Source organism: Phycodurus eques, chromosome 2 (genome assembly GCF_024500275.1).
Source record: "Phycodurus eques isolate BA_2022a chromosome 2, UOR_Pequ_1.1, whole genome shotgun sequence".
NCBI lineage: Eukaryota > Metazoa > Chordata > Actinopteri > Syngnathiformes > Syngnathidae > Phycodurus > Phycodurus eques.
The window spans coordinates 1712845-1740540 of record NC_084526.1 but is presented as its reverse complement, the minus strand read 5'-3'; the positions used below and the strand labels follow the sequence as shown (position 1 = coordinate 1740540).

The 27696-nt window shown below is 45.9% G+C and overlaps 3 protein-coding genes across 5 annotated transcripts; all 3 read left to right on the top strand.

Moving 5' to 3' along the window:
- Positions 1 to 16261, top strand: celf1 (cugbp, Elav-like family member 1). 3 transcript variants are annotated; one of them, XM_061705702.1, is made up of 13 exons: positions 1 to 152; positions 3183 to 3370; positions 3683 to 3765; positions 4794 to 4842; positions 4966 to 5100; positions 9545 to 9624; positions 10603 to 10764; positions 10924 to 10993; positions 12122 to 12241; positions 12756 to 12869; positions 13137 to 13325; positions 13525 to 13668; positions 15841 to 16261. In XM_061705702.1, exons 2-13 carry the CDS (start codon positions 3193 to 3195, stop codon positions 15966 to 15968), a joined length of 1452 nt encoding a protein of 483 aa, XP_061561686.1. In that variant the 5' UTR covers positions 1 to 152; positions 3183 to 3192; the 3' UTR covers positions 15969 to 16261. The 3 variants fall into 3 exon arrangements, with proteins under 3 accessions (XP_061561686.1, XP_061561705.1, XP_061561695.1); XM_061705721.1 differs by having other exon boundaries at positions 13490 to 13668; positions 15841 to 15921; XM_061705711.1 differs by lacking the exon at positions 15841 to 16261 and having other exon boundaries at positions 13490 to 13973.
- A 4152-nt stretch (positions 16262 to 20413) lies between these two features.
- On the top strand, positions 20414 to 23864 carry LOC133417875 (oocyte zinc finger protein XlCOF6.1-like). Its single transcript, XM_061706076.1, has 2 exons — positions 20414 to 20779; positions 22467 to 23864. Exons 1-2 carry the CDS (start codon positions 20599 to 20601, stop codon positions 23600 to 23602), a joined length of 1317 nt encoding a protein of 438 aa, XP_061562060.1. The 5' UTR covers positions 20414 to 20598; the 3' UTR covers positions 23603 to 23864.
- Positions 23865 to 24950: 1086 nt separating this feature from the next.
- On the top strand, positions 24951 to 27353 carry LOC133395262 (chymotrypsin A-like). The gene is given in 7 exon segments (XM_061664025.1): positions 24951 to 25030; positions 25121 to 25224; positions 25301 to 25380; positions 26286 to 26364; positions 26446 to 26626; positions 26692 to 26824; positions 27172 to 27353. Coding segments are annotated over 7 exon segments (792 nt in total). The 5' UTR covers positions 24951 to 24978; the 3' UTR covers positions 27335 to 27353.
- The last annotated feature ends 343 nt before the right edge of the window (positions 27354 to 27696 follow it).

Here is a 27696-nt window from a genome sequence, read left to right as displayed (position 1 = left end):
TGAGGGCGAGCAGTCACAATCCCTCAAGCTGCTTGAACTTCAGGATTTGAAAGTGTACAGCACAACACAACAATACATTTGCTGGCCAACGTCCAACACGGCACCCTGGTCTGAGCCAAAAGCAGTCAAATAAAGTGTGGCGTAAAAGACGGGTAAGTTGCTCGTTTCAAGTTGAGAAAAGGCTTGTTGGGAGCTAGCCTAGCCTAGCTAGCCGAGGTGAGCCCGTTGCGCGCGCGTGTGCGCGCGCACCTCTCAGCTGACTGTCAAAGTTGCTCTTGCTTGGCTAAAGCTAACGTGACAACAAGGCGACTGCGATGTACAGTATGGCGTTTAGGGCGAGAGTTTGCTGTCAAGTTCGACCAGTGTGAACACATTTGGTCACTATTATTAAATTATGATTTGGTCACTATTTATATCCGAACGAAGGCTGCACGTGATGTCATCTACTAACGCGGAAGTGGTTAGTGGCTTCAAACCCTGGAAACTTTATTGCACGCTGGCACGATAACAGTGGAAGCTGTAGTTGTGTTGAGGACGACTCCAAATAGTTGCCCATCACTCATGATTATTTCTGGAATCTCCCTCGGGATTCATGAAGTATCTATCCCTTGCATTTAAGTAAGAATAATATACGATCCATTTTACAATTTTTGGGGGGATAACATAGGTTTGTAGTTCATTGTTGTTGCGTGAAATTGCCCTTTCATGCAGCCGTCTCCTATACCGCTTATCATCACTGTGTCGTGGGTGTGCTGAAGAGGTACACCCTGGACTGGTCGCCAGCCAATCGCAGGGCACGTGAAGCTCGAGTACCCGGGATAAACAACGCACAGGTTTCTGCGGCAAGGATCCAAACCCACACCGCAGAATTGTGAGGCGGACGTGCGAACCATTCATCCACTTTTTTCCCGCCTTATATGAATATCCTATTATAACAATATTAAGGTTGTAAGGTGGTGATGTCATCATTACAGTCAGGTAGTCATGCTGCTACATTTCATCTCCAAATTTGCCTTTTGCGGGCAATTTAATGAAACTTTGGACCATCTATTTTTTTGGACTGTCATGTTACAAAGGCGTCACGCTCTTTCAATGCCAAAGTGGCTGGGAAGAGAAACGTCTTGGCTTTCCCGCTTAAGCTTCTTGCCCCTGCGGCCTGACCCCGGATAAGCGGGGGGAAAATGAATGGAGGGATGGATGGAATTTCTGTTTCTGAAGACATTAAAAGCAGTCGCTGCTTCGACTTTGGTTTGTGTGCGTGTGTGTGTGTGTGTGTGTGCGCGCAAAGATCTCAGTTAATGTCTCAGGAGTTCTGTTGTCTTTCATTTTGTTTACACACAAACTAATGGGGACTAACACACACCCAAATTCACAGCCTCCCCCCAGCCATCTCTCTCCCCCGTGGCCGGAACTTAATTGTTGGTCGGCGGTGCCGCTAGTCCGGGGGATTACGGGCTGGCTGCGTGGCTGCATTGAGTCCCTCTTTTCATTCCCGCTGCCCACTGGGCCTTATCGCCATCGATCTGACACACTGTTTATCTGACGCTGCAGCCAGATCTGCTGGCCTAGGAGAAACGCTCACAAAGGCCACGGGTCATCAGCATTTTGATTGTGGCCATCACGCCCTGTGGCCCCCCGTCATCCCGAGCAGCATCCCCGCTTCCTCCGTCGGCCTTTTCGCAGTCTCTGGCTTCGTCCTCTGCCCGTGTTTCCTCGGCCTCATGTTCTGACCGTGGTCTTACGGTGGGCAGGTTGTCCATGTGTGGATCCAGTTGCCGTTTACCTCACAGCAAGCGGCGCGTTCGTTGACTTTTCCAGCGTCTCGTTCTTGTCTGTGTTTAGTGTGGTCATCTGAAAGCCAGCATGGCGTCTTTCAAACTGGATTTTCTCCCGGAGATGATGGTGGATCATTGTTCTTTGAATTCTAGTCCTGTGTGAGTTGCCTTTCTCACTATTTCTTGTCCTTATACTGCTGTAAGTGAGGTGGTTGGGTTGTTGTTTTGGCTATGGTGTTACAACCCGAAGTTGTTGAAGACATTTCACTTCACAACCACCAAGAAAAAAGAGGAAGACTTCTGATTGTAACCACGTAGCTAAACAAAGATCAAACCAGATCATGATAATCCACAAAAGTTGAATGGAGGCAACTGGAGTCTTCTTGATTTTTAGAAGAGAAGAGGTTTCACCTTTGATCCAAAAATATTGTTCAAGTTTTGGAAACACGGTGAAACATCACAAGGTAGAAGAGTCCAGTTGCCTCCATTGGAATTTTGGGGATTACCTTGATCTGGTTTGGTCTTTGTTGGGCTACGTCGTTACAACCAGAAGTCTGACGGAAAAGTTGAATGGAGGCAACTGGACTCTTCTTGAATGTTGAAGACCTTTAACCACCTTTGATGCAAAAGGCTTCTTCAGTGTTGGACCACAAGTTCTGACTGGAAACGAACTGAGAATAAAACCCGCAACAGGACTTTACCAAACAAGATTTCTGGTTGTCTGTGTAGATTGTCATCTAAAACTGAGGAAGCCTTTTGGATTAAAGGAGAAATGTTTTCACCAACCAAGAAGAGTCCTGTCGTCTCTATTCAACTGGCTGAGTGAGGATCCTTCTCGGTAATGTCATGCTATGCGGTTCATTCTCAGTTTATTTCTACGAAGAACCTTTGGTCCAAGTTTTGTTTCATTAGAATATTAAACAAACCTCGTTAAGTGAGAGTGACCGGAAATAAGCACACTTGGGAAAAAAATGATTTCAGAAGGGGACATTTTGGAAAACAAAGTCATCTTGGTTCCCATGTAAACGTTTCTAAAATGGACAAAGTGCACATGCGTGAGTATGTCACATTCATTCAAGAATAGTATTGGAACACAGGGCTGCTGTTGTTGGTGTGTCGAAAGAAAAGGAATGAGTTCAACAATGATTCAGACAGTTTCCATGAAATTAATTACGTTGCACATTCAGAGCACGTCTTGATCAAATCATCCTTCATCAGGCTGAAAAGAAGACCACACGCTAACTGCTAACATGCTACAACAACAAGCCGAAACACCTGTTTACTTCTCGCTATGATGTTTTGGCTCAAATGTTAAATCGTGCTCAGTGGCAAATTTGAGCACGATTTAACATAGATAACAGTAGATAAACAAAGATAATTCGTTTTTTTTCTTGTGTGTCTTTGCAGTGGCAAGAAGATGAACGGGTCCCTGGACCACCCCGACCAACCAGATGTGGACGCCATCAAGATGTTCGTGGGCCAGATCCCGCGCTCCTGGTCTGAGGAGCAGCTGCGTGAGCTCTTCGAGCCGTACGGCGCCGTCTACGAGATCAACGTTCTCAGGGACCGCAGCCAGAACCCGCCACAGAGCAAAGGTGAGCAAGAGTGCCAACGTGTTCGGGCGAGGTCGACTTTCCTCGTGCGCAAAGAAGACGTTATGCACAGGTCTGGCTAACAGAGGGCCCCAAAGCCCGAATCTGATACTTTCCTACAAAGTGATGCATCAATATATTCTCACCCGGAAGCCCAACTTGCCGAGCACAGATTGATCCGTTTGGATTGTAGGAATATAAATTGATATAATGAATGAATCGTTACGCCACTAATTTGAACCACATGGCGTCGTTGAGTTGCCATTTGTTGGATGAAACGGATTGCGTGCGTGTGTGTTTGTTGTCTCACGACAGGATGCTGTTTCATCACGTACTATACTCGCAAGTCGGCCTTGGAAGCACAGAACGCTCTTCACAACATGAAGATTCTTCCAGGGGTGAGTGGCGGCAGCCTTCGAGCTCTCCTTTTAGAGCGTGCAAACAAGCGTCCGTCCTTTTGATGCGGCTCACTCATCTTGACATAACCGTTCATACAGTGCACTCTTACAACCACTACCCTTCAGTAGTTGAAGAATTTGTAATTAGATTTTTTTTTTATTTTTAAAAAAGCCATTCCGAAGTTGACTTGCTGTTTTGGATCGTTATTCTGCTGCAGAACCCAAGTGCGCTCCAGTTTGAGGTCACAAGCTGATGGCTGAACATTCGCCTTCAGGATTTTCTGATCAAATCTGCCATTTTTGCCCTGCAGTCTTTTCCTTATTGTTGTGTCATGAACTCTGACCTTAAGTGAGGCAAGGGAGGCCTGCAGTTCTTTACAAGTTGTCCTGAGTTCCTTTATGCCCCCCCGGATGAGTCATTGCTTTTCTCTCGGGGTAATCTTTGTAGGCCCACCACTCCTGGGAAGGTTCGCCACTGTTCCATGTTTTCTCCATGTGGGGATCATGGCTCTCCCTATGGTTCGCTGGAATCCTAAAGCTTTAGAAATGCCTTTTGTAACCCTTTCCAAACTGATAAGATGTCAATTAATTTATTTCTCGACTGTTCTGGAATTTCTTTGGTTCGTGTCATTTTGTTGCAGCGCCCGCGACCCCAGTGAGGAAAAGTGGAATGAATGAATTTTGTTGCAGTTTTTTTTTTTTTTTTTTTTTTAAGATCTTTTGTCCTACTTGATTGTGTCAGGACAGATTCTGTTTAAGTGATTTCTTGATTGAACAGGTCTAGAAATAATCAGTAGCCCCCGCCATTGATTGTTGAAGGCCCTATTTCATTGGGAGAACATTGGCCAATTCCATTGTTCTGCACCTAAAAGGGATGTCTGCAGAAAACAAATTCCACACTTCAATTGCTTTAGTGGGCCACATAAAGTGGTGTGGCGGGCCGGATCTGGCCACCACGCCTTGAGTTTGACAACTTTGGTCTGGATTGTGTTCACGAGCACTGACATTGAATCTTTTCCCTCCTCCAGATGCACCACCCCATTCAAATGAAGCCGGCTGACAGTGAGAAGAACAACGGTGAGGATTCTTTTGGGGGGGGAAACGGATTGCTTGAATTCTTCATCATGATCTCATTTTAAACTCCATTTGTTAGTGAGTGTCGTACGTCTAAAATGAGCGTGAACGTTCTGTTTAATGCAGCGGTGGAGGACAGAAAGCTGTTCATCGGGATGATCTCCAAGAAGTGTAATGAGAACGACATGCGCTTGATGTTCTCGCCCTACGGACAGATCGAGGAGTGTCGGATACTCCGAGGCCCCGACGGACTGAGCCGAGGTGACGACGACGTTCTTGTACTCCACAGATAAAACGCACGACCGACATCGCGCATTCTGGAACGGAGTTGCAATAACATGATGTTGTCGCAGTGTTGTTGTAAGGCAGTGGGGCCTTACTGTCAAGGGGAAAAAAAAAAAAGTCTTAGAATAATGAGAGATACAATTTAATAAAAACTTGCATGCAAGTAGACACTTAAGTACAGCGTATAGCTCTAAGAAGCGTCTGGCAATTTCTCCTTCGGCGAGGTCACGTGCCAAGGCAGACATCTCCAGTTTTTGTCAATTGAGTACAATTATATATATTTTTTAATTTCTGGTTCCAGGTTACAGCTAATCGTTTTTTAATTTAGGATATGATTGTAACTTAGCATATTTTAAGCAATTAAGATGCTAATTTGGAAAAAAATAATAAATCAAACTTGAGTTGATATGGTTATCTAAAGAGTTCTTTGATATCATTTGATTGCAAAACCAGACATGTCAAAAATTTTCACGTAACTATAAAATTACTAGTATATAAGTATGCAGAGCCTTAAGAGGTTTAAGTCAGGGGTCAGGGCTCTGGCTGGGCCATTCAAGAACAGTCACGGAGTTGTTCTGAAGCCACTCCTTGGTTATTTTAGCTGCGTGCTTAGGGTCATTGTCTTTTTTGAAGGTGAACCTTGGGCCCAGTCTGAGGTCATGAGCGCTCTGGAGAAGGTTTTGGTCCAGGATACCCCTGTACTTGGCCGCATTCATCTTTTCTTCGATTGCAACCGGTCGTCCTGTCCGTGCAGCTGAAAAACACCGCCACAGCGTGATGCTGTTGGGTCTGAATTGGACAGGTGATGAGCAGTGCCTGGTTTTCCCCACACATGCCGCTTAGAATTAAGGCCAAAAAGTTGTATCTTGGGCTCATCGGACCAGAGAATCTTATTTCTCACCATCTTGGAGTCCTTCAGGTGTTTTTTAGCCAACTCCATGCGGGCTTTCGTGCGTCTTGCACTGAGGAGAGGCTTCCGTCGGGCCGCTCTGCCAAAAAGCCCCGACTGGCGGAGGGCCGCAGTGATGGTTGACTTTCTAGAACTTTCTCCCATCTCCCGACTGCATCTCCGGAGCGCAGCCACAGTGATCTTTGGGTTCTTCTTGACCTCTCTCACCGAGGCTCGTCTCCCCCGATCGCCCAGCTCTAGGAAGGCTTCCGGTCGTCCTAAACGTCTTCCATTTAAGGTTTATGGAGGCCAACTGTGCTCTCAGGAACCTTAAGTGCAGCACAAATGTTTTTGTAACCATGGCCAGATCTGTGCCTGTCCACAATTCAGTCTCTGACCTCTTCAGGCAGTTCCTTTGACCTCATGATTCTCACTTGCTCTGACAGGGTTCGGGTTAAATGGTACAAGGTCTTATATGGACAGGGGTGTGGCTTTCTTCATCAAGTCCAATCAGAATAATCAAGCGCCGCTGGACTCCGATGAAGGTGGAGAACCATCTCCAGGATGATCAGAAGAAATGGACGGCGCCCGAGTTCAATATACGAGTGTCAGAGCAAAGGGTCTGAATACTTCTGGCTGTGTGATCTTTCAGTTTTTCTTTGTTAATACATCGGCAAAAATTTCAACAATTCCGTTTTTTCTCTGTCAATTTGGGGTGCTGTGTGTACATTCATGACGAAAAAAAATGAACTTCCATGATTTTAACAAATGGCTGCAATATAACAAAGAGTGAAACATCGAAGGGGTTCTGAAAACTTTCCGTACCCACTGTACACGGGCAACTTCGATATTTGGCAAAACTGGTAAAAGCACTTCTGCCTCGCTCAGGTGAACGCCGGCGAAGGGGCATAGCACCTGTGGGAACTTTAAATGTCTACAATGTCTTTTTTTTAACACAAGCTTTCACTATAGATCCTTGTGTGTGTGTGTGTGTGTGTGTGTGACAATGGCCAATGTTTAGGCTTCATTTGTGTTTACATATATCATATCATACTTGTATAAAAAAAGTGACATACATTAGGAATGTAACGTTTTCTGAAAACCGTCAAAACGGTTCGGTTAGACTGTTTTGGTTAAATCCATATGTGTCCCGTTCAGTACGTAAGCACGTGCATTTTTTTTCTCATTAACTAATGTGGGGAAGCAGTGAGGGACTCGGGCAGCGCTAATCAGAAAACAAACAAAGATGGCGGCGCATACGGTCGCAGCGGTTGCGTATGAGGAGCGTTCGTAAATTCAGTCTGATGCCACAATGCTACTCTTTGAGTGTACATTCCAAGAGCGCTCTGAGTTTCCGAACAATGCGAAGTGGAGAATATTTACAAAGGCACCCAGTGTTGAACTCTGCGTGATGTACTCACGATGCCCGTTTGAGGCACTGTCACTGGGTTGCGATCTTACACTAAAAACGACATTTCCCAACACCTTTACGTCCGTCCCACAGACGTTTGGTTTCTAGCATTTAGTTGGCTCCCGGGAAACATTGTAGGGTAGGAAACATTTGTTTGGGTACATTTCCTAGAACATTTATAATGCTGAAACAGACGTTTACGTTTGCGAGGGAACGCGATGCTAGCATGCAGCGAGCCAGAACCCATAAAAAGTAGCAGGCATAAAAGTGGTAGATATACTCGGACTTATAATTCCTTCACCGTTTACCCGATGGGGATGTAAATACCCTCAACTTAAAGCTGAAAGTCTGCAGTTAAAGTGTTAAATGTTTTGTTTGAATGTAAATCTATGGTGGTGGTGTTTAGACTCAAAAAGATAGTGTCCATCTCCCATGAATGAAGAGAGACATGTTCATGGTGTGAGCTCATTCACGTATACTTTTCTTTGTATCGATAATATCATCACTTCTCAACCCAAATTGGCTATGAATTATGTCGCATGTCCATTCATATAAGACCTATTTAATAACTTGAGCTTTTATTCCGGACATTTAGACCAGTGTTTTCCAACCTCGGTTCATGTCGTCCGTCCGGCGATGCATAAAAAATGAAATGGTAAAATACAACGCAACGCAACTTGAACGCTCACTTTCAAGCACAATCAACGAATGGTACAGTATATGAGGAGCGAGTTGACCAGAAATAACGGTTGCCGTCATGTTTGGGGACGTGGCTGACGAGTGAGCATTTCGTGGTGACGTAAATACGTATGCGCTCAACGAGATGGGCTTCAGTGGAGTCAAAGTCTTTGTGAGCAGGAAAAGGAACAAATCGTGGGCGTATCCCGGGTATCGTCTGTTGCGCTCACCACGGATGGGTGGACTTCCAAGGGCAACGGAAAGCTGTTGCTATGACTCCTCGTTACACCACAGCGGAGTGACAGAAGTAGTGACTAAGTGGAAGACACACAGAGACCCAATACTAACATCCCGCTCACCCCAGATAATGCAAAATGATGAGCTCAGGTATGCTTTGCTTTCTTAAATTTCTTTTTCAATGATGTGGACATAGGCTAGTGTTGAATTCACTGTCCATATTTCAAGGAAGAGCATATTGCTTAAATTGCGCTTTGAGATGTTTTTCATAATGTATAAAAGGAGACGGTATCATATTACGCTTTCAAGTTGTTGTCATACACTGTAATTTAAATGGCAATATTGGACATTTTGAGTTGAATGTTGTTTTTATTTAATGAGCAAAAGTGTTTTACAAATAAATGGAGGACAAATTAGTTTTTTGGGTTGGTTTTTTTACTTTTTTGCGGATCCAAAAACTACGTTTTAACTAGGACTATCACTATCATTTTTATTTTTATTTTTTATTTTTTACTACTAACATGCATTTTATTCTCATTTATGAGAGATGGACTTGTATTATTCTGCTAATACTGTGTATTGTATAAATTCTCTGCAGAATTTGAGACAACAACAAAATTAGCTGATGCTAAACGGCAGGCAATGGCGATTAGCATTAGCACGCTAGCCTTGACCATTTAGGTCTGAAAACGTTAACTACCATTCAGCTCACTCATACATCATGTTATATGTATGTACATTACACATCTAACAGTGTCTGAAAAATCACTTAGAGACACTCCTCTGTTGTTTTTCTGTGCTATTTCATTGGCCCAACACTGCGTCTATCTGCAATAAATGAAATTTTGCGTCTTTCTGAAGTCAGCTTAACCGAGTTACGTGATTCCCCCCAGCCCTAGTTGAAATTCTTCAAATGTGCTTTTGATAGGCCAGCAAAAAAGAAAACTTTGTTTTCAGAATGGTTGACAATCAAACTCTCTTCTCTTTCGGAAGTCGTGTGGTTTGTTGACATTCAACTGGATCGCTGTAACATTGGACCTCATAAACGGCAGTCAAATATTTTCTTCTTCTCAGCAGTTTTGAATGCAGTAAAAAAAAAAACTACTACTACTACTACTACTACTAACATCCAAACTCTGGTGTTTACGTCTGTCCTGGTGTCAGTCCACTTCTGTTGTAGACACATGCACGTTTATGTGTTTCAGGTTGTGCGTTTGTGACATTCACAGCCCGACAAATGGCCCAAGCCGCCATCAAGTCCATGCACCAGTCCCAGACCATGGAGGTGAAGTGCCAACACACGCACGCACGCACGCACGCACGCACCCACCCACAAACGCTTGCTGCAGCACACTGTGTACAGTGGTACCTCGCCTTACAAGCGCCCCAATTTATAAGTTTTTCCAAGTCCTCGCTTGGTCAATTTTCTTCTTTGTGCTGCAAGCCAAATTCGGAGTTCAGATACCGTTTGAGTGAAGTGAAGAAAAAAAAAAAGAGGAAGAATTAAGGATCTGTAATGCTCTTGCATTTGGAAAAGGAGAGCCAGAGTCTATGATGCGCTAACGAACAAACAGTGAAACACAAATACAAAATAAAAACACTGGCAAGGAGCTGCCAGACCACAACTCCCACAATCCAGCTCTTGACGACGTCACTCACTCAGCCCCGCCTCTCAAAGGCACACATCCAACACAAATGCTACAGTATGTACAGTAATTAGACTTTATGCAACCAGATTATTCCTTTATTCTGTTTTTCTACAATGCAGTGCTGTTTTTCTCATTCGCTGCCACCGACGTATATATTCGTATTGATACGATTTTTCATGGAGTGTAAAAAAAGCCACTGACCTTCAACTCGAGCCATGCGAGGAGTCGGCATCTCTCACGTTTTGTAGTTGGATATCTTGAAATAAATTAGGTTGCAATCAAAAACCCTTTTAGTTTTGGGGGTTTTATTGTTTGAGGTGTCTCAAAAGCAAGAAAAATATTAGCGTCAAAGTCATTGGTCTTCTTGACGTTTATTTTCACAAAAAGCCAATTTTCTCGCTTTATTAGTTATAAACCGGTGTTTTCGGTGAAACCAACCCGTGTTCACCTGCTGATTACTAAAGAACGGAAAAAAACCTGTATTCCGACTTCCGATTTGCTGTACGAGTAAATTGATTACAGCTTGGCCACGGAACGAATTCAACTGCAAATTCTAGGCCCCGCTGTATTTCACTATGGATCTGTGAGACAACCCGTTCGTGTGTTGCGTTTAGGGCTGCTCGTCACCCATCGTGGTGAAGTTTGCCGACACCCAGAAGGACAAGGAGCAGAAGCGCATGGCGCTGCAGCTGCAGCAGCAGATGCAGCAACTCAGCGCCGCGTCCATGTGGGGAAACCTGACCGGGCTGGGGAGTCTGGGGCCGCAGTACCTTGCGGTAAGTGAGAGGTGTCAGAGGAGACTCGAACATAGGGCGAGTCGTCGGGCGAGTCGTCGAGCGATATCGCACACGAGAGGGGGCGATGTTGTACTTGTGTATCGTCACGGCTGTCGAAGATAACGAGCGACTCTCATTGACTGTGTTTGCCGTGTGCAGATTTACTTACAGCTGCTGCAGCAGTCAGCCTCCACGGGGAACGCACTCAGCAACCTGCACCCCGCTTCAGGTACGCACACAGCAACCTGCAAATGAGTTTGCCACAAGACACACGGGAATGTCCTGCTTTGGTGAGTGCTGTGTGAAAGGCACAGGGATATAAAATGTCAGTTCTAGTTTTCTATCGCTGATCGGCCAAGTTTGTGGGAACTCTCCGTGGAAGGAGCTACCCAGGCGCCGTCAGAGATTTGATAGTACCCCCGATGATGGAAATTGCAATCGGCTCCCCCTGATCTGTATCAGAACAGCAACATGGCAAAAAGCCAGCTGTAGCGGACTGTGTGAAAGTGGGCACATTTCATTCGGAAAATGGGCAGCGTGGCTTGGTCATTTGTCGATGATGTAAAAAAACAAAAAAAAAAACTTATATGAATGTGTATGTAAAATACAGGTATTTACAGTACTTGATGTCAATAATAAAATAATTATTTTTCATCAAAACAAATACTATTTATAATTAATGTAATTCTAAAGAATTAAGTGGCATCTTTTAATAAAATAAAAAAATGCTAAATGTATGTGTCAAATTAGTTTTCACTTTTTTGTTTTGTGTATAGGTTATTTTAATAATAAAGTCAGTCAATCTTTGTTGTTGTGTAATTTATAATTGAAATATAATGGATGAAACAATTGAATAAAATACATATAATTGATAATATAATTAATAAAGCAAATTAATAAAATAAAAGTGTTATAGTGTATTTTATTTTTTGTTTTATTGAAAACTGAAAAAACAACAACTGATGAATAGTTTGAATTGGCGAACTGCTAAAAGTTAAAAAAAAAAAAAAATCATTAAAAAAAACCAGGTAATATTCCCCAAAACTGAAAAACAATGTAAATGTCAGAATTATATGAAAAGGCACAGTCTCCAGTCTCAAACACCATCGAGCAGGTTTGGGATGAACTGGATGGAAAAGGTGAAGAAATCGATCTGTTCTAAAACGTTTGACTGGTAGTGTAAATGTTCAGTGGGCCTTGTTTAAGACGCAGCATTTTCTAGGGCCATACGTTCCCCGCTCCCGGCCTGTCGCCTACGAAAGGGTAGGTGGGGTGTGTCTTGTGTGCCTTGACTGGAACGCCTGAGGAGGTACAGTCGATGGCATCCTGTGATTGATGATGTGCGTGTGTGTATCAGGTCTGAATGCCATGCAGAACTTGGCCGCCTTAGCAGCAGCGACCGCCAGCCAGGCCTCAGCCACCGGCTCCAGTGCCCTGACTACATCAAGTAGTCCACTGAGTGCGCTAACCAGCTCAGGTAAAAGTCTGGATGTGTGACTGTTCGTGTTTGTTTTCTGCATGCACATCAGACTAAAAGGGAGAGTTGGCAGATTTAAATACACTTGATTTGATCGATTTGAATGTAGCCTCACTTCGCTAATAGTTCCAGAAAAGCTCCAGAAGCCTAAGCTAACAGGTCAGACCCATTACAGGGTCGCAGTTTTTCTGTTGTCAACTGGCGTCTGTTTGTCATTAGAGTTAGGGATGTGGGAGGAAAGCGGAGTGCCCGGAGAAAACCCACGCAGGCACGGGGAGAACATGCAAACTCCACACAGGCGGGGCCGGGATTTGAACCCCGGTCCTCAGAACTGTGAGGCAGACGCGCTAACCATCTTGTTTTTAATCATTATTTCTTTCTAAGCATTATGGATTTGCCTTGTGTATGAATTCTGCTGTACAAATAAACTTGCCTCCCCTCCCCTCCCCTTACCTTGCCTTGTCTCAAGTCAGCTGTTGAGCAATTCTGACTAAAAATTAGCTTTTTGCTTCAGGCTCCTCCCCCACCTCCAGCAGCACGTCGTCCGTCAACCCCATTGCATCTCTGGGAACGCTGCAGTCTCTGGCCGCCGGCACGGGAGCCGGCCTCAACATGGGCTCGCTCGCAGGTACCGTACCCCCTCGCCCCCATGCATCTGGATGATGCACACAATATCAGTTTGTTTTTTCGCGGAACGTACCGAGCTTCACAGTAATAATGTATGAGTAGTGGGTAGGGTAGTGTGGATAACGGGATAAATCAAATATTTATGGAGCAATGTTGCTCTATGTTGTGGATTTTCTGTTATTGCGTGCGGGTCCGGAATGTATCCCCCGCAGTAAACAGGGGTTCACTTTATGATTGACGAGTTCACCTGGCCGTTTGTGTGGCGCAGGAATGGCGGCTCTGAATGGCGGCCTGGGCTCGGGAGGCCTGTCTAACGGCTCTGGCAGTACCATGGAAGCGCTGAGTCAGGCGTACTCTGGAATCCAGCAGTACGCCACCGCCGCCGCGCTGCCGGGCCTCTACAACCAGAGCCTGCTCTCACAACAGAGCGTCTCAGCCGCCGGGAGCCAAAAGGAAGGTGAGCTCTGCGGTTGTAGTGGAGGTCACGCTTTTGTGTTCATTTTAGATGGCAAACCTATCAGGCATGACATGGGGAGAAAAAAAATATTGAAATGTTTTCCCATGTCATATCTGGTGGGCCACACAGACCATCCAAAAGAGATTTTTTGTTTTTGTTTTTAGAAGTGTCGGACATATCAAAAGCTGTTCCTGTGCAGGTCCAGAAGGCGCCAACTTGTTCATTTACCACCTCCCCCAAGAGTTTGGCGACCAGGACCTGCTCCAGATGTTCATGCCCTTTGGCAATGTCATCTCAGCCAAGGTCTTCATTGACAAGCAGACCAACCTCAGCAAGTGTTTTGGTCAGTTCGCATAGGTGTACATGCAAACATTAAACATGAACATATGGTACATTGGACATTTAATGTGATGTAAATGTTACATTACAGGTGTAGCTTCATGAAATATTATGTAAATATTGTACATTAGAGGTGTATACAACATTGTATACAGTATGATGTAGCTTTGCTACATCACTGGTGTATACACCGCGTTCAAATTATTGTGCAAATGTTTTTTCTCAGATTTTCCCAAATAGTCGATGCAAATGGCAGTCAGCATAATTTTCAAATCATCAACCGTTAGAGTGTAAGGCAAATGATTTTGAACAAAGCTCTTTTTTTTGTTTTTTTTTTAATTAAAAAAAAAAAAAAAAATTTGCACTGTTCCAAATTATTATGCACAGCAGTTCTTGAATATGCAGCATTGGGAGGTCATATTTAATGAAATCAAAAGCTACAAACCCCAATTACAATGAAGTTGGGACCTTGTGGAAAAGGTAACTAAAAACAGAATACAATCGTTTCAAAATCATGACTGATTTAACATTATTAACATTAACAAGCAACATTATTGCTTTGTTTTTTGTTGTTGTTTGTTTTGCAAATATTCTCTCGTTTTGAACGTGATGCCTACAACACGTTCCAAAAAGGCTGGGAGAGGAGCAACAAAAGACTGGGATAATTGAATAATGCTCCAACAACACCTGTTTGGAACATTGCGCAGGTGAGGTTAATTGGAAACAGGTGAGTGTCATGATCGGGTGCAAAAGGAGCATCCCCAAAAGGCTCAGTTGTTCACAAGCAAGGGTGGGGTGAGCTTCACTGCTTTGTCAACAACTGCGTGAGCCAGCCGTCCAACACTTAAAGAACTTGGTGGCTACATCTACAAGCGCAAGTTAAAACTCTACCGTGCAAAGCGCAAGCCATCTATCAACAACAGCCAGAAACGCCGCCAGCCGGCTTCTCTAGGCCCGAGCTCATCCGACACGGACTGACGCAAAGTGGAAAAGTGTACTGTGGTCTGACGAGTCCACATTTCAAATTGTTTTTGGCAATTATGAACGTGGTGTCCTCCGGGCCAAAGAGGATAAGGACCATCCGGATTGTTGTCAGCGCAAAGTTCAAAAGCCAACATCTGTGATGGTATGGGGGGGGTGTTAGGGCCCGTGGCGTGGGTAACTTGAACGTCTGTGAAGGCACCATTCATGTTGAAAGGAACATACAGGTTTTGGCACAACATGTGCTGCCATCCAAGCAACGTCTTTTTCAGGGATGTCCGTGTTACAACAGGGTGGCTTGCTAGTAAAAGAGTGCGAGTACTACTGAAAATGTGTGCAGGCGCATTATCGAGTGCAAAATACCACAACGGAGACCCGGACTGTTGAGCTGCTCCAGTTGAATATCAAGCAAGAATGGGAAAGAATTGCACCTCCAGAGCTTCACCAATTTGTGTCCTCACTTCCCAAATGCTTATTGAGTGTTGTTAAAAAGAAAAGTGATGTCACACAGTGGGAAGCATGCCCCTGTCCCGGCTTTAACAACAATGTGTTGCGGGCATCAAAAGGAGGAAATACAGAATGTAAATATATTAACTGGTTTCATGAAGTGTAATCAAACCAAAAGTCCCACACATGCAAGCACAAACGGTGTCATTTGCGTGGCTGTACCTTCATTTGCACCATGTGTGTTTGTGTGTGTGTGTCTCTCTCGCTCTCTAGTACAGTACGCCATTGTATACGAACGCACAGTGACAACATTTGCACCCCACGTGACATTCAGTTCTTCTTGAAACAATGTTTTGCATGCCGATCGATCTGCCGCGAGTGATGCCTGCGCGTGAAATGCTCGCGCGTTCCGCAGACGTAGCACCGTAACTTCTATTGTTTGAAATTGCGTTACGGCATTTTATTTTGGTAATAGGTTAATCGTGAGTAGGCTGCGATTGTTCCGAATACGCGACGTGTCATTCTCTTTGGTTTCTAGTTAGTTTTCAAGTAAACTCCAACTGGTTGTGGCAATGAATAGCTTCAAGCCTCTTTTTTTTTTTTTGAAGACTACAAATGAAACTTCATTGGCATTGGGGTTTGTAAATCTGCTCCAAAAGGTGAGCAGAATCGTTCACTCCAGAGTGCCCCATTCTGCGCCTTCAAATTCCCACCGGCAACCAAAGTGCGTGTCCGCGTGTGCCCGCAGGCTTCGTGAGTTACGACAACCCGGTGTCGTCGCAGGCCGCCATCCAGTCCATGAACGGCTTCCAGATTGGCATGAAGCGGCTCAAGGTGCAGCTCAAGCGCTCCAAGAACGACAGCAAGCCGTACTGAACGCTGGCGGCCGCTTCCCGCTCTCTCTCACCGAGCGTAGGAGCTGCGCTGGTAAGTGGAGTCGCAAACGTACGGTAGGGGGCGCCGCCCGCCGGCCCCCCCCCCCCGTGCTCGCGGACGGACTGGATTCTTCCCGTGTACTCTTTTGTGGTTCATGCACTTTGTTTTACCTCCGGCGAGAGCGACAAACTGCTGTGTTTTCTTTTTCGTTTGCTGTGCTACCTTTGATACCTTGATTGTTACCACGTGTTGCACTTGGACAGCTTGGTGCCCAATTTGTTTTCTCTGTTGTGTTTTTTTTTTTTTTCTGGCAAATGTGCTTCACTTTCCTTCACTGTTCTCCACTGGGACAAACATTGGAGTCCGGCCACCATTTTTGTTCTCTTGCATTCAACTCCGTGGCTTTTTGGGGAATCCTTCCCCATCCACTATATCGCGATTTGGCCATTTCGTAGTGTTGTCGTCACACGTTATCTCTTATTTGGGGTCCTCGATGCATGATCATCTACCGGTGGTCACTCGAAAAGCAATATAGCCCAGGATGCAGTACGCCGATAAGGAAAAAAAGATTTTCCGTTTGCAGGGTCGCGTTTGATTTCAAGATGGGACAAATTCATGAGTTGCGGTGCGAAAATGAAAATGTCTTTAACTCCTTCACTGCCAGCTGCTTTCAAAGCATACCTTTGTGAGCATATCGCCAGCCGTTGTGGAGCATTTTGACTGACCTTTCAAGATGCTCAAAATATTGTGTTCTGTGACAATATGAGCATCGAACCGACCGGAACAAAGCGTAAACTCGTCTTTCAGCATTCAAACGAGTCTGTTTCTAGCTTTTTCTACCTCAAATCCAAAATCCACAAAGCGTCTAAACTACCGGAAAATGTAAAGAAGAAAAAGAAAAACGAGAGGAACCTTGACAATTGGGGAGAAGAATTGACTCTTATCACACCCCCCACCACAGGATAATCAATCTGTAGCATCTTTAGAAACTTTGCTGTAATCAGAATGGAGGAATCAGGCTAGAAATTGTCCCGATTGTCGGTATACGTGTACACCGCTTTACAATTGTCAGACTCCACCATTTTCCGTGCAGATCGAGGAGTAAAAATGACTCTGAACGCACCCCACTGCACAGGATAATTGCTCAGGATCATTACGAGACGACCGATAATCGGGCCTTTGCTGACTCGAATCGCAAGAGGAGGATTATGATCCGATTCAGCCCGATTGTCGGTGTGTGTGTGTACCGCGCTTGATCGAGGATTTGCCATTGTAATTATTCAACGGGCTCAACATTTATGATTATCAGCCGAATTGTCGCTGTGTGTGCACTTGGCTTTACCCACCAGTCGAATCAACTCATAATTAATTAGCTACCACCTAATTTTGTATTGATTATCCTTAATCGTCTCTGACAGGAGGTGTCACACCGAAAAAATGTACAGTATATTCTTGATATAGTCCTTTTTCGAGTCGTATATAACCATCAAAAAGGAGCAATGCAAAAGTGTTTGGAGACAATTTCACAGCCACAAACCTCTCTTCTCTGATTGGAGCGTGGATGTCACGTGACCTCGCGGTTGCTTCTGTGGAGTCGCGCGGTTGTTGCTTTTTGTAAACGTGAGGCAGTGACATGTATATTGAAGGCTCTGCCTCTTCTATTTTTATATTTCGAAACGAACAAAAGGTTTTATACTTCTCCTGTGTGCTGGGGAACTATTTATTGCCTGAATTATTTATCTGCTGTATTTTTCACCAAGCGATGTGTCCGACAACTCAAATGGATCTCCTGGTGCGCGCGCGTGCTCGTCACCCGTGTCATCTTGTGTCCGGCATAGCCACGATGTTCGACTGTTTCAAAGTACTCGTCACTCCGTACGCCGGGTTCGTTCATCTCATCGCTAAATGTCTTAATTCCGACGCGGCGGCAGCAGCCCCGTTTCACTGAAGAGGATGAGAAGAGGTCAGCACTGAAAAGGGTGGCGGGGGGGGGGAAATAAAACAGAATAACGCGGGAATAAGGTCGTATACTAGAACAATTGAGAATAAAGTCTTTTTTATGCTGTTACCTGTTGATTGTGTAAAAACAAGAATCCTTATTTTTCTGAAGAGAAAACCATACCTTTCTTGCTATAGTATAACTTTTTTTAAATTTTATTTTGAAAACAACTATTTATCTCAAAAGATACTTGCAAAATGCAACTTTATGCCTGTAATGTTACCATTGTTACCACAACCCCCCCCCCCCCCCCCCAAACTCCCCTCCTGCCCCCGATGACAATCGGCCAGGGGTGTTCAATCGACGAGCGTCGTACAGGGCGCCGTTCGGTCCAGGACCGCCTCTAACACAATAAAGACGTAACAAGCACGTTCATACACGAGCAACTGACGGACGTCATTCAACTCTCCGCTCTCATTCACTGACTCCCACATCACTCACCAGGTTCAAGCCCTGCCTTTTAAAGCCGTATACACACTCAAGGGAGGGGGGGTTGGGGGCGTCGCCTTGTTTTTTTGCCACATGTGCGGTGTTGCGTTTCTAGCTGACTCCCTAGCATGTGACGTAACCGTCCATCGTCCAGTCCTTGTCCCAACCCCACGCGTCTCTCTGGCGCTCCCACCAGGAGGTTTACTTGTAGTTGTTTGCCTTCCTTCGCTACGAGCGCCGCCACCCCCCCAAAAAATGTATTTTTTTATAGTCTAGAGTGTTTTCGAGAAGCGTTTTTATCGTCCGCCTCCCGCCGGGCCCCGACCGACCCTTCTGAGTTGTTGTGCTTTTGTGTGTCTTGACACAGTGTTGTGTTTGAGTGCTGGCGTGTGTCGGAAATTAGACGACGCGCGGAGGCCGAGACGTGCCGTGGAGCGAGGGCAGGGGAGGGGGGTGCATTTAATTGTGGCCACCGTAACGATATAGCGTGTGCGTAAAATGCTACTTTAGAAAAAGCACGACAAAATCTTTTGTTTGAGAAGTCTTCTTACTTTTTCATAGGAAGTCAAAATAAAAGTCATCTTTTTACAAGAATTGATACAGGATCGTAATTAAATATTGATTCCTGTTGATTGAATATTAGTTGTAATTATTTGTGCTTGCAGGTGGGAATTGTCAAATTCACCTCTTAAAGTATGATCTTTTTCTTCACTGGAAAAATACAACTTTCTCGTCATAATATTGGAGCTTTTTTTTTTTTTTTTTTTGCTGGAAAACATACAACTTAAATCTTGTAATATTTCTGCTTTTTTTTGCTTGAAAAAAAAATGCAGCTTTTCATCACTAAAATGACTTTGTTCTCAGAAAAATGCTACTTCATTCTTGAAGTTCCCCCTTTTTCCTTGAAAAATATTGCTTTATTTTTGTAAAATGGCTCTTTATTTATATTTTGTTTCTTTAGTCTCGTCAATGATGACTTTTTCTGGAAAAACTTTGCCCGTGCAATACCGCCACTTTATTCTTGTTATGACTTTTTCTTTATTCCGAAAAGACATGGACTTATCTCTGAAAAATACAACATTAGTCTCATAATATTGCGACTTTTTTGACTGTTAATTTGTGGTGATGAAATACAAATTTGTGGCACATGTTATGACTATTTTGTGGGCAAAAATTTACATTTTATGTGCATCTTATAATTATATTGTGGGCACAATTGAATCCCCCCCCCCCTTGTGTCATGTCTGGGGCACCCTAAAAAAGGACAAGAAAAACAAAAAAATTTTTTTTGGGGGGGCGGGGGGGGGGCGGGTGCAAAGGAGTGCTGATTGTAATCGAATGCTCGTCGTCGTTACCCGACTGACGAGGACGCGGCGGTCACCCTCTTTTGAGGTTGCATGTTTTTAGATCTGTACTGAGATTTGTGCCAAAAAATGTCAACTGCTTTGTATTCAGTTCTGGAAAATGACAAATAAACTGGTGCCAAATGTTTTGCTCAACTGCAACGTTGTGCTGGTCACTGACATGTCTCACACAAACAAACACACGCCCCGTGATGTATATTAAAGATTTAGATGTATCATTGAGATATATATTTAGCATTTTTGTGTAACGTGTAATATTTGGATTTAATTCTTTAAGTTAACAAATATTGTTGCAAATGTGCCCAAAAGTGACTCACAAAAACGTTTTTAAACACTGTTTGAAATGCAATATCACAATTGTTGTTTTCAGTGTGAGCCACTTTACAAAGGGCACCACATCGTATACCAATAAAATCAAATTAAAACGATACAAAATTGTATTCCACGTTTTACAGCGAAGTACAATTTTATGGGTACAAATAAAAACGGATACAAATTGAAATCTAGGGAAATAGTGGACATTATTAGAATTGTTTTGCATGGAGTTGCATCGTGGCTCCGACAGGTGTCAGCAACAGTGTCAGCTGGCACCATCGAAGAAGAACGATCCGGAAGTAAGTCCGACGTCGCTAGCGTCGTGCCTTTTGTCATCGCTCTTATTTTTTTTTGCCCTTTCTCGTCATTCACGCAACGTTTGAGTCCAATATCAATGTTGAAACATCTCCACATGAACTCGCCTCGTCTCCAGCTGGCTTAGCTTTGCGAGCCGCGGACAAAAACAGGCGCAAGTGAGCTACGCACGCTAGCAGGAGCGTCGAGTGTTTGTTGTCGCGCAAAAATGTGCAAAGTGAAAATGCTGAGACATTTGGTGAACGAGCGACTGAGTGCGGCCGTGGAGGACATCTTTGCGGTTCTGGAGAGAACCATAACGGAGTACGAGGACGAACTTTCCAGGACAAAAGAGCAGAATCGGCGACAGCGTCAACGACTGGACGCTCTCATGGACTCGCACACCGCAGGTTGGTTCTTCGCACTCTCACGTCTTGAGTTGCCGCTATTCTCAAACCTTGAATCGATAACATCTTCGATCTACTGCTCGAGGCTGGTGTTGGTGACGTCACGAGGTCGCATGCTGAGAAGAGCTCAAACTGGATTTAAAAAAAAAAAAAACTGATGCCAGTATTTTCCCTTTTACAGCAAATGAATATCAGATCAGCTCCAAATATCGGTTAGCGGCCTCCCCCACGACGGATATCGGCCCTAAATTACATGTTTTAATGGAAGTACAATATTATTCTCGATCTCTTAAATTGGCCACAAATAAAGAACGTGAAGCTTTCAATTTTCATTGCGAGGTTTTCACTCAGTGATTGTCACGGAAGTTCATGAAGTCTTTCCCGTGCCCTTTTTTTGTTCTTTTCTTTTTTTTATATCTCGGCTTTGCTGTTAATAACTATCATTAATCATTTTCATACTCATATTCAGCCCTCCGATTTCTACAGGAATGAGCAGCGCGTGTCCTAACCAAGACCAGAAGGCAGGAACACTTGACGCTCATTTGAAAACCTCCGCATTGGCTCCCTTTGTGTTCCAGGATCAATTTCAAGCTTGTTTGTCTGTTTTTGAAGCGTTTTAGTGGTCTCGAGCCTTCTTATCTCTCAGAGCTGCTTTTGGCACGTGAACTGTCGCGGGCCCCGAGGTTGATTGTTTTGAGCAAATAATCATGAACTCCGGATTTTATGGCTGCAACACGTTCCCAAAAAGCTGGGACAGGTGGCAAAAAAGGCGGAGAAAGTTGAGGAAGGCTCATCAAACACCTGCTTGGAGCATCCCACAGGTGAACAGGCCATTTGGGAACCGGTGGGGTTCCCAAATGGGAACCCCACCGGTTCATGCTTCAGTTCGAATGAGAAAATATGAAGTTAACTGTGACGCGACGCAGCACGCGAGCACTTTTTCACTCGTAAACAAGAGCGGCGTAAGATAAGTCTTCCGTCTTAGCCCAAATATATGACGAAGATGGGAGATTGTTGTCACGTGTACTAAGCAGCCAGTACTTGCCATAAATTCCTGCACCTCCTTCGATGTTGCTGTGATTTCCTTCTCATCTTGTCGTCAATTTTGGAGGAACGTCCACTTGTTGGTAATATCACTCTTGTGCCTTTTTTTCCTCCACTTGATGATCACTTGATGCTCTGTAATTTATTTAATGCCTTTTGCACCCTTCTCTTGACTGATACCTATAAACATTCACTTTGATTCTGTGGAGATTTTCATCCTGTGCTGTAACATGTGACGACTAAAAACGCCAGGAAAAGCCTTCTTGAACAACTGAACTTTATTTGGGGTTCATCATAGGCATGACTTTGAATGTGTTGGGTGAGTTCTGAACGCAGCCACATCACCGGTTGAGGGAGGGTGTGCACACTTGCGCAACCGCATTATCTCAAAAGTGTTTTTTTTCCCAGTTGGGTTGTACAGGTTATTGGTCACATTAATGGTGGAAATATTTTTTTAAAAAGTTTTTTTTTTTTTAATGATTTGTCTTGGTCTGATTTCATATATCACAAAGCCCTGGTATTTGAACAGGGGTGTGTAGACTTTTTTTATTTGAGACCTTTTTTTTTTTTTTTTTAAAGACGCCTGGAAACCGTTACATTAAAGGTCTACTTTAATGTTGCGCGTTTGTCTTCTTGCTTCCCGCAGATGTCGGCAAAGATAATAAGCAGCAGCAGGAGTGGCGCTACGGGGGGTCGCGGGGGGGACCGCAGCCCTCTCACCACGTTAAGGAGGAAGAAGAGGAAGTGGACGTTAGTGAAGAAGGCTTCCATGTCATTGTGAAGAGTGAAGATGAAGAAGAAGAAGAAGAAGGTGAGCACGAAGAGAAGAGAGCCTCAGGCAGCCTCTTAGCTCGTCTCTCGGCCAGCGGGGACGCGTCGCCTCCTGACACCAACGAAGTCTCTGCTGAAGACTCCGAAGGCGCATCCCGCTCCAAATATCCTCAATGTGACAAAACATTTGATGACAAAGCCGCCGTGAAGAGACACGCCGGGCATCACCGGGGCGGCAAAACGTTCAGCTGCTCCGTGTGCGCCAGCAGTTTCCATCTGAAGAAACATCTCGTCCGTCACATGATCGGCCACCCGGGGGAGAAACCCTTCGTCTGCCCCTTCTGCGGGGCCGGGTTCTACCATATGAGCAGCCTGGTACGACACAGGCGGACCCACACTGGGGAGAAACCCTACACGTGCTCTGTGTGCGGGAAAAGATTCTCGCAGAAAGGACATTTAATCACGCACGCCAGGACGCACACGGGAGAAAAAAGTTTCTCCTGCTCCGTCTGCGGCACCGCTTTTAGCGACCGATCCGCTCTCGTTCAACACCGACGAACTCACACCGGAGAGAAACCGTTCGCGTGCTCCGTTTGCGGTGGCAAATTCACCCGCAGGGGACATCTTCTCATTCACATGAGGACACACACTGGAGAGAAACCATTCGCTTGCCCTATATGCGGGAAACGACTAACCCGCAAGGCGCATTTGACCACGCACATGAGGACGCACACGGGAGAAAAACCTTTTCCTTGCTCCGTGTGCGGCACCACGTTCAGCTTCCGCTCAGCTCTGGCCCAGCACATGAGGACTCACACTGGAGAGAAACCTTTTCCCTGCTCCCTGTGCGGCGAGCGATTCTCCCAGAAAGGACACTTGAACATTCACACGAGGACGCACACCGGAGAAAAACCCTTCAGCTGCACCGCCTGCCAGAAGAAGTTCACCCACAAGTACCAGATGAATAAACATAAGTGTGCCGTGAACAACAACAACAGCAGCAGCCAGTGAACACTTTCAAATTGACATTTTGGTGACACTGACACTTGGTCATTTGTTGTAAATTTACAGTAAGTCGTCTCCATCACGGGGGTTATGTTGCAGCCCCACAGCAAGTGAAAATCTTTGATTAAAAAAAAAAAAAAATACCTACAGAAACAAAACAAATACACGATACAAACATATTTGAACACAGAATAATTTATAAAAATAAATACCGTGCAAACAGCATAAAAAGATCTCCCAAATATGCGTGAACAAAAAAATTAATTACATGACCTTATTACGAAATGAGAAAAAATAACATGTTTGCATGCTGGAGAGACTATTATCAATTGCTTTACCTGGCAAAAAAAAAAAAAAAAAAATATATATATATATATATATATATATATATATATATACACACACACAGTCCCACCAAATAGCGGACCGTGAAGGGAAGACCGCGATATAGGGTTAGGGTTTACTGTACATCTTTGTAACAGTGGAGTCTCCAAAGTTAAATTTGGTTAAGGTTTGACCAATTTAGCAAACAAGCATGCCAAAATTAGAATCCAAAGCCAAACATGAAACAACAAGCATGCGGCAAAGACTCTCTTTAACTCCCACAAACAACCCAGGCTAAAATTAGCTCCTCCCCGACATACATAACTTTATGAAGCTGTATAATGTCAACATGCTTACTTGTCAATCAGTGCCATCAATTACTACTTTCCTATCAGCCAGAGTGTTCTCGAAAGAGCACAAAATGTCACCACACAAGTGATGACATGCTTTCCCACACTTGCGTCAGAACGAATGGGAAATAGGATGCGTGTTTAAAAAAAATAGCGCAGTCGGTATTCCGGCCGCTGGGAAAAAAGACAGACGTGTTAAACATGAACTTTAAACTCGCGGGCGCTTTTGTCGCACAGCGTCCTTGAATGCAGCAAACAGCTCACCGTACAGTATATTTATATCTTGCGGTACATGTTTCCTCATTGCGTCAATGATCGATAAAAACCTGCAATAAACCCATTAAAAATAATAAACCATCAATAATACTCAATGAATCCCTCAATCAATAAATATTCCATCCACCTTTAGTAATCCACCAATAAATGCTATACAGAAACCATCAATAACGTCATTAATAAATGCACGAATGACGGCGTGAATAAAGAATCAACCGACGCGCCAATAAAGGAAGGCAGCGTACAATATGTGACGGTCCTCGCGACTCGGAGGACGCTCTTTGCTCAGCTGCAGATTTCCCGCAGTTCCATGTGTCCGAACTCTCACGTCCACGCGCTCTGTGGCCACGCCCCCCGCCGCTCCCCTCCAATCGGGCGTGGCCGCGTGCGTATAAAAGCTTGACATTTGCCCGGAGAAGGCATGTTGTCGCCATGGGCTTCCTGTGGATCCTGTCGTGCCTCGGCTTTGTCGGCGCCGCTTACGGTGAGTTAGCATGAGCGTGCTAGCATTCAGCTAGCCGAAACGACTTATTCCCGACCCCTGTTCAAAATGTCTTATCGGCGATGTCATCAGGTTGCGGCTCTCCCACCATCGCTCCCGTGATCACGGGATACTCTCGTATCGTCAACGGCGAGGAGGCGGTGCCTCACTCGTGGCCCTGGCAGGTGTCGCTCCAGGTACGCAAACTTCCACTCGCCCCCGAGAGGCACACGGGAAGCGATGTGACGGCGCCGCCGTATGTTTGTGTGTCAGGACTACACGGGCTTCCACTTCTGCGGCGGCTCCCTCATCAACGAGAACTGGGTGGTCACGGCCGCGCACTGAAATGTCAGGTAGCAACGCCGCGATAGCATCTTCGTCTTCGTGTCATTTGCAATTTGGAATCCAAACGGCATCCACGTCCGTCCGTTTTCTTCTGCTTATCTGGACGGAGGTGGACTTGAACCTCCTCCTGATCGGGAACTCCGCCAGAAAACCCATACGATGCGTTTGGGCCTCCAAGGCCGGACCGGCATCTTCCCCGACCGTCGGGGCCAACGCGCCACTAGGTGGCGATCGGTTGACACGTCAGCCCCTCTCGTCGTCCGAGTATCCGAAAGACGCGACCGCAAGGTCGCTCATCGAGCAGTGGTCAAAAGTGTACCGAGCCTTATGTCTGAGCACGGTGTTCAATCCGTGACCAGCACAGAAGTCCAATAACAAATAACTAATCGGGTTTCAAATTGTGGTGGCTGGGGGGGGGGGGGGGGGGGGGGGGGGTCGTTCCATGAAACCAAGCCCTTCCGGGTTTCACTCTCATTGCCCACTGAGTGTTGAAGTCCCCCAGAAGAACGAGGGAGTCCCCAGGGGGAGCGCTCTCCAGCACCCCCTCCAAGGACCCCAAAAGGGTGGGTACTCTGGACAACTGTTTAGTGCATAAGCACAAACAGCAGTCCCCCCCCCCCCACCCGAAGGCAGAGGGAGGCGACCCTTCCGTCTTCTGGGGTGAAACCCCAACGTACAGGCGCCGAGCCGGAAGTATGAGCGACTCGACTTAGGAGTTTTTCGAGATACGAGCCGTCGATTGGCCGAGTTTCCGCTTCGACTCACGAGCCCAAATACGAGAACCGAGCGCTGTATGGCAGCAGGGGGCTCCACTCACTTGACAACAAGCAGCACGTTGGCTGATAGAATGAGTAAATTTGATTGATTGTTGATTGTGTCGATTGACAACTACCTTTGGTCTTTGCGGTTGCAGGACTTCCCACCGCGTGGTTCTGGGTGAGCACGACCGCTCGTCCGGTGCCGAGGACACCCAGGTCGTGAGGGTGGGCAAGGTGAGACCGCCGCTCCGTTCGCGTCGTTAGCCTCGGCGCGGCCCGTCGTGTCGACGCTGCGGCTTCCTTTCCGCCCGGCAGGTGTTCAAGCACCCCCGCTACAACGGCTACACCATCAACAACGACATCCTCCTCATCAAGCTGGCCGACCCCGCCCAGATGAACATGCGCGTGTCGCCCGTCTGCGTGGCCCAAGCCGGCGACGACTTCCCCGGCGGCGTGAAGTGCATCACCTCCGGCTGGGGGCTGACCCGACACAACGGTCAGGAGACGCCCGCCGCCCGCAGCGCCGCGTGACCCTAACCCGACCCCGTTGTTGTGTTTCAGCCCCCGACACGCCGGCCCTCCTCCAGCAGGCCTCCCTGCCGCTGCTGACCAATGAGCAGTGCCGGAGATACTGGGGCAACAAGATCAGCAACCTGATGATCTGCGCCGGAGCCTCCGGAGCTTCGTCCTGCATGGTGGGCAGAACCCTAAGCTGACCCCCTTTCCGACCCGAGATCCCCAAACACAAACATAAACCTCCCGCGTGGTGGGGAGAGCTCCGCTTTCAAGTGTCGACTGCCAAGTCCGCAGTACCAATTCTGGTGGCTAGTACTACCGAGTGTCTGAGTCCAAACGTCTCGTTCCGAGCGTCCGGTGCCAAGTCTCGACCAAAGAAAGTCCACCACTTAATGCGTACCACCAACAAGTATCTTCTCAGTCTCCACTGACACGGAGTCTTGAATCACAAATATCTCGCGCCAAGCCTTTCACCGCGAGTCTTTGGCGCTACCCTTTGTTAATCGGTACTCTGTCTTTTTGCAGGGGGGACTCTGGCGGCCCCCTGGTCTGCCAGAAGGCGGGCGCCTGGACCCTGGCGGGCATCGTGTCCTGGGGCAGCGGAACGTGCACGCCCACCATGCCCGGCGTCTACGCCCGCGTCACCGAGCTCCGCGCCTGGATGGACCAGATCCTCGCCTCCAACTGAACACAATAAAAGCTTCAAAAACCACAAACGCGGATTGGCGTCATCTTATTCCCGACGTCCTGTCAAAAGATTTCCTCGTCATCGTGTTTTATTCGCGTCCATCCATTTGCAACGGCGCTTATCCCGGTCAGGGTCGCCGCAGCCTACCCCCAGCCGACTTCGGGCGAAAGGCGGACCGCGCCCCGAACCGGTCGCCAGTCTGACTCGCGTCTTATTCGCCGTCTTTTGCACTTTAATCATGATGTCACATTAGTTAGGACGGCTAACTCACCACGTCTAGCTTGTGATGTCCTAATCATTAAAAAGTCTTATTTTTTTCAGGAAAAATGTTGTTTTTTTGTTTGTTTCCCAAGCTAAAAGTC

What these genes read in the sequence shown, in the direction of transcription:
- celf1 (XM_061705702.1), top strand. Translation starts at nt 3,193, where the DNA reads ATGAACGGGTCCCTGGACCACCCCGACCAACCAGATGTGGACGCCATC. An exon ending in TGGGGCCGCAGTACCTTGCG is followed by an intron (nt 10,765 to 10,923) that starts GTAAGTGAGAGG and finishes TGCCGTGTGCAG; the next exon opens with ATTTACTTACAGCTGCTGCA. An exon ending in CAACATGGGCTCGCTCGCAG is followed by an intron (nt 12,870 to 13,136) that starts GTACCGTACCCC and finishes TGTGTGGCGCAG; the next exon opens with GAATGGCGGCTCTGAATGGC.
- LOC133417875 (XM_061706076.1), top strand. Translation starts at nt 20,599, where the DNA reads ATGTGCAAAGTGAAAATGCTGAGACATTTGGTGAACGAGCGACTGAGT. An exon ending in CATGGACTCGCACACCGCAG is followed by an intron (nt 20,780 to 22,466) that starts GTTGGTTCTTCG and finishes TGCTTCCCGCAG; the next exon opens with ATGTCGGCAAAGATAATAAG.